Source organism: Protobothrops mucrosquamatus, unplaced genomic scaffold (genome assembly GCF_001527695.2).
Source record: "Protobothrops mucrosquamatus isolate PMUCROS unplaced genomic scaffold, P.Mucros_1.0 scaffold_224, whole genome shotgun sequence".
Classification (NCBI taxonomy): domain Eukaryota; kingdom Metazoa; phylum Chordata; class Lepidosauria; order Squamata; family Viperidae; genus Protobothrops; species Protobothrops mucrosquamatus.
This window is the reverse complement of record NW_015386300.1, coordinates 719,716-725,650: the sequence shown is the minus strand read 5'-3', so window position 1 is coordinate 725,650 and position 5,935 is coordinate 719,716. Positions and strand designations below refer to the sequence as shown.

General features: G+C 35.2%; 1 protein-coding gene across 1 annotated transcript in view; it reads right to left on the bottom strand.

Moving 5' to 3' along the window:
- Nucleotides 1–3,669: 3,669 nt before the first annotated feature.
- BANK1 (B cell scaffold protein with ankyrin repeats 1) overlaps nucleotides 3,670–5,935 on the bottom strand; it is a 117,818-nt gene continuing 115,552 nt past the window's right edge. The window contains exons 13-14 of the mRNA XM_029286691.1: nucleotides 5,272–5,447; nucleotides 3,670–3,961 (exon numbers count right to left, since the gene is read on the bottom strand). Coding sequence (XP_029142524.1) covers nucleotides 3,908–3,961; nucleotides 5,272–5,447 — 230 coding nt within the window. The 3' untranslated portion in view covers nucleotides 3,670–3,907. The remainder of the gene's footprint in view (nucleotides 3,962–5,271; nucleotides 5,448–5,935) is intronic.

Here is a 5,935-nt window from a genome sequence, read left to right as displayed (position 1 = left end):
ACCGGCCCGATACGTTGTGCAATGTCACGTGACGTCACGAGTTTAACATGCCTGCTTTAGTGGAAATCTTAAATAAGTGCACCATAGTGAAAACACAAAAATCCTTTTAATTGCCCTCAAACCAAGATGATTTATCTTCTTTGTGATCTTTAACACCCCCCCCAGGTGCTTAATACATCTCCTGTTGACAAAAGAGTGGCTTCTTTTAGATCTCAAATAATTTCTCTCTAAACATATTGGAATAAATATTGTGGAAAGGCAACTGTCAAATTCTGTCAGTTACTTTTTTCTAAAGCAGGGACATCTATCTGAGCTTTTCATGAAGCAACTCCACAGTAGGAGAGATATACGGTGATTTTTTTTTTTTGAAATATTACCTTTTCTTTTTTTCTTTTTTAATTATTGGCCTAGGTTCAAAAATTAGCATTTCTAGTGTCTAGTCTCCAAGGCACTGGAGAACATCGATGCTGGCATCAAAGTAAACGGTATTTGGATCAACAATTTAAGATATGCTGACGATACAGTTCTGCTTGCCAGTAAGCATGAAGACCTTCAGCTCCTCATCAACAGTCACAGAAATATCTGAAAAATATGGCTTGAAGCTTAACACCTCAAAAACCAAAATCATGGTCATCAGCAAACAATCCGTTAATTTACCACCAATAAATTCAGAAGGAATACCATTAGAAAAAGTTGAAAGGATCACGCATCTCGGTTCTAATTTACATGAAAGCTGGGACATGACCACTGAAGTAAAGACTAGCATAGAGAAAGCTCGAACAGCATTCTTCAAAATGAAAAAGGTCTTCTGCAGTCACGACATAAGCCTAAGACTGAAAATCAGGCTTGTCAGATGGTATATTTTTTCTATCCTGCTCTATGGAGTAGAGAGTTGGTCTCTGACAGAAGGCCACCTGAAGAGACTAGAAGCATTTGAAATGTGAATTTACAGGCAGCTGTTATGTATAAGCTGGGTTGACAAGATCAGAAATGAGGAGGTGATAAGCCGCCTGGGAAAGCCAAGGAAAATCATCAAAACAATTAAAAAATGAAAATTAGAATATTTCGGACATGTGATGCGACACCCAGAAAAATACAGCATACTCCATTTAATCCTCCAGGGAAAGATTGAAGGCAAACGAGGTCCAGGCAGACGAAGAACATCATGGCTTCAAAATCTAAGGGACTGGTTTGGATAAAACTCAGCAGCACTTTTTTGTGCGGCTGCTGATAAAAACAGGATCGCCAACATGATTGCCAACGTCCGATAACGGATATGAAGAAGAAGTGTTTAATATTGATACATTGAAAATATTGATACATAACTTATTTTCAAATATCATATAGTACTTTTAGCACCTAGATCACGGGTGTCAAACCGATCGTGTCACATGACGTATCATGACATATTTTGACGCTTTTTGCCTTTGCAGAGACGAGGTGGGCGTGGCCTGCACGTGACGCATCTGCCCCATGGGCCGCCAGTTTAACACCCCTGACCTAGATTGTTTTGGCCTCTTCTTATAAATAAATGTTTTGTGCCAAAAAATCCTTTAATAGTTTTGTTTTGAGAACTTTATTTAATTCTGATAGTCCTGTCAGGAAAGGGTCATGGAATAAATAATCTTAGTGCAGTTTATTTACTATAATATACTTTTTGTCTCCTGCTGACTGCTGGACTAGTCCCGATAGATTTTGAAATAGTGCCTAGAAAAATGGAATACTTTGCCACTGTTTCATTCTTATAGCTTTATGCCTAGAAGTCATGATCTCCCAGTTTCTACTCTGGTGCCTTAACCACTACACCAGACTGTTCCTTTGTATAATGCAGTTTCCAAAAATCCTTACTCTGAAAAAATGGACATATTCTGAAAAAATTATCCTGCTTGTCTTAAGTTATCCTGAAGCTCTGCGGCTTTGTTGGTAGCACCTTTCTGTCAAATTTCCAACCATGGTTTATTTTAGTGGATATTTCCTCTCCATGTTTAAGAGACGCACATCAATTTGATACTAGAGGAAGTGATTCCATGAGATCAGCACCATTTTGCCCTTAACAACACCCTCTGGAAGAGTTCTTTGAAGCAATGCCATCCATTCCAACATTTGTTAGAGAAACTCTCTAGCTCTTTTTATTTGAAATAAGATAAACCACATGAAAAAAATCCAAGAAAAATAAAAGCTAGTCTTGTTAATTTTGGATAAGCCCCCCCTCCCAATCCTGACAATTACTGAGAATTTGCAGAACTCCAAAATTCACCAATTGCTTTATGGCGGGGGGGGGGGATGGGAAGTGGCTCTCTAAACCATCCACATTTAGTATATGGTTTCTAATCAAATGTTCTGCATAGCCCTAAAGTAAAATAGGATCAAACTACAAGTAGTTGTTGATTCATGACTATTTATTTAGCATTGAATTTATAGCAATATGGGAAAAAAACCTAACTTATGAACGGTTCTTGCACATACAACTATCACAATGTCCCTGTTGTCACATGATTGTGATTCAATGGCAACCAGCATGGGTTCATGACAGGGTCACATGATTGCCATTTGTGACCTTCCCAGCTGGCTTCCAACAAGCAAAGTCAATGCTTCATTTAACAATCACAGTCATTTGCTCAATGGCAACAGCAAAATAATAATAATAATAATAATAATAATAATAATAATAATAATAATAATAATAATAATAATAATAATAATAATAATAATAATAATAAATTGGGCACAACACACTTAGCGATTGCATTAATGCAGAAGTTGGGTCCTAATTTGGTTGCAAGTGAAGGACTACCTGTAATATGACTTATCATCTGAATTGTGAATAAAAGTGATTCTGTTGGTCAGGAATGAAAAAAAAAAATCCAATCCGTATGTATTTGTGTATGTGTGTGTGTTCTCTCTCTCTCTTTGTGTAAGTGTTTATGCATGTGTAAATACACTATCCTGTCGCTTTCAGATACCAACACTATTACAGCATACAATATTCAGCAGCACTCAAAATTTATCAAATGACAATCTGTGCTATAAATTAAATTTAATGAGCACTTAGTTTGTCATATACAATGCTCTAAAACTTGCTAGTCTTCCACATACTAACCTTTTAAGCTCCTGTAAACTCACAAGAATTCTCTTAGATTCTCTAGGATGTTTAATGACTGTAACTCACCCTCCTCATGCTGGTCTATTATCGCAATAAAGATTTGATTTGATTTAATTTGTGGGATCTTTTCTTGATTTGTCATCTGAGTTTCTCTCTGGTAATCTGGATGGAAAGTATTAGTATAATTTGTTTTACATTTTATTATCCATAATAATGTGAATATCTTTGTAAGATATACACAGTCATAAAATGTGCAGTTTTGCCACCAATTTATCCCTATATAGAATATTTTTTTACTCAAATATTCCAATATAAACATTTTGAGATTTTTTTTGTTAACAGATATATTTCCTTGTCCATTTGGATTTTGCTACAGGATTATATTCCAATGTGCCAATAAGAGACAATAAGATACAATTTGCCAAAAAGATCAGCAGCCAAATAACTACTTTGTACTAACACTGTAGTGACTTGGCTAATTGTAATATCACCATACATTAAATAAATAATACAAAAGGAATCAGTTGCATAATTATGAAAAAAAAATCAAGTCCCAAATAATTTTTCCTCCTGTTTATTGGGGAATAGCACCTATTGATGTCTACTAGGATGTTTTTTAGGTTCCTGAAACAGCTGTCAGAATGAATACTTGTTAGAATAAATAAGAGACTGTCCAGATAAATATTTATATTTGAAATCCATAAATCAAGACATCAGTGCTATCAAAGTTCAATTATTTCTTTAATAACTTTCCCACAATTGATTGAAGAATTCCAAGTTTGATGATCCCTGCTGTAAAGGAAATTACAGTCCACTTTCATTGTCTGTATTGAGTTGCTCCCTGAAATATCCCATCACCTAGAATGATAATAAGAAGGCAAAAATTGGCAGTTGCCTACAACATTCTGGAAAAATCTAGAGAAGTCTTTCAATGGACTTTACTAATTTAGTCAAGCCACTTTCATAACATAATTTTAATACTTGTAAAATGTAATTTACCATACATCTTTTCCACCTCTGATATTTTCTCAGAATAGAATCTGTGAAATGGCGTATTGTTTTTAATAAGAAACAACACAGAAACAAGAGAAACAAAACAATCATTAAGAGCAGTTGGTTATTCAAAACAAGCTTTTTAATAGTCCACTCATAAAAGTTATATCAAAGGAAATCCTTATAAAAACATTTTTTCCTTATTCAATTCACTATTTGCTACCAAATGGATTTTGGAGAAAAATTATCCAAGAAAAAAACCCGAAACATTATCGCTATTGCTATCCATTCCCCAAGGCCAAAAGTAATTATTTTAAAGAGATCAACCTTGATCTTTTCTGTTTCAATCAGAGGAAAGTAGTATACTCCAGAAGTGTTGGACTACAATTTACTTCATAATTCCCAGAAAGCAACCTAGACGAATGGCAAAAATATTTCTGCCTTATTTTCCCAACCTTATTTCAGCCTGCCAATAACTCTAAACACTTTAGAGAAACAGAGCAAAAAATATATGGAATAAAATCATAAAAAATTAAGAACTTTGGCTGATTTGATTGAATTTAAATTATTTTCAAGGGATTGGGGAATGAAATATTGGCAAGGTACAAGTGCCATAAGTTAATATAGATGCAATACTTCTAACTAATATTGTGCAGACCGGTTGTCTTGCATTTTTTCCTTATCACATCTCATTCAGTTGCTGGCAGATAATTTTTTTAGAAGATCTTTCAAAAGAGAATAGAATAGTTTTATTGCACTTATTTAGTGACATATTTTTGAATGCTAATTTTCCATTGTTTGGACAGCTCTTCAGTAGCTTATAGCCTTTCTGCTACCCATATATCAATAAAAGGGACAATAACAGTAGGGAATTTCTTCCACTGAGGCTACTGCCCAGGTGGAAGTCCTCGCCTTATGAATTTGTTTACATTTTCTTTCACCCCATTTTCCTGCCTGCAAATTTGGTAAACACTGCTGCAGCCCAAAGACTTTTTTTGCTGAGCTTTATCTGAGCATTTGAAAAACCCAGTGTAACATTTAATAGCAATAATTATTCCAGAAGAAGGATTTTACATTTGACACTCAAGGAATACAAATCCCATTTATTGGCAGTGGTCCAAATGTTATCCTCAAATGTTCAGTATAAGCATTGGCAAGATCTATGAATAATTTACCTGCTGAGTAGTTTCCGGTTTACTTGTATGGATTTGCCAGTGCTTGAGTTTCTGAATTTCATCCATGGAACTGTTTCCCTTTTTCAGTTGCTGTTGGAACAAGAGGTGTTCTTCCTGGCTTGGTGGGATTTTGGGCTTGACAATGGTGTATGTGACCTTGTCCTCATAACTTCTGTCTGCAGAAACGAATGGAAATGATGAGGGAAAAATCATCAAAAGCATCCTTGGATTTCTTGCTAAGGAAGTGAGATACAATCCATCTCAACACAGCATTGCTATTTCTGAACACATGGGATGAGCCACATTTGGGTATAATATTTGGAGAGCAAAAGATGAAAACTTTTGTGAATGGGCCAGAATTTTTATCCCTGGGTTTTTATTGCTTGTGTATGTGTGTGTGTGTTTGTGCATGTGTGTGTTTCCTAATCACTTTCACAATGCTTTAAGGGCCACACTATATTTTCCAATGTTTTCTAACTAAAATGTTGGGAAATTGTGCCGCTTCTTTTCAGTAGTTTCACTAAGAACTATAAAAACAGATGTCTGGGTACCCAGATGGCTCTGGGACCTACTGGATACTGCCCTAGTTTTCAGAGGCAAATTATATTTTCCTTCTTCAAAGTTACTAATCAATAGGACATTTAGCCATATGCCTCATTCTTCA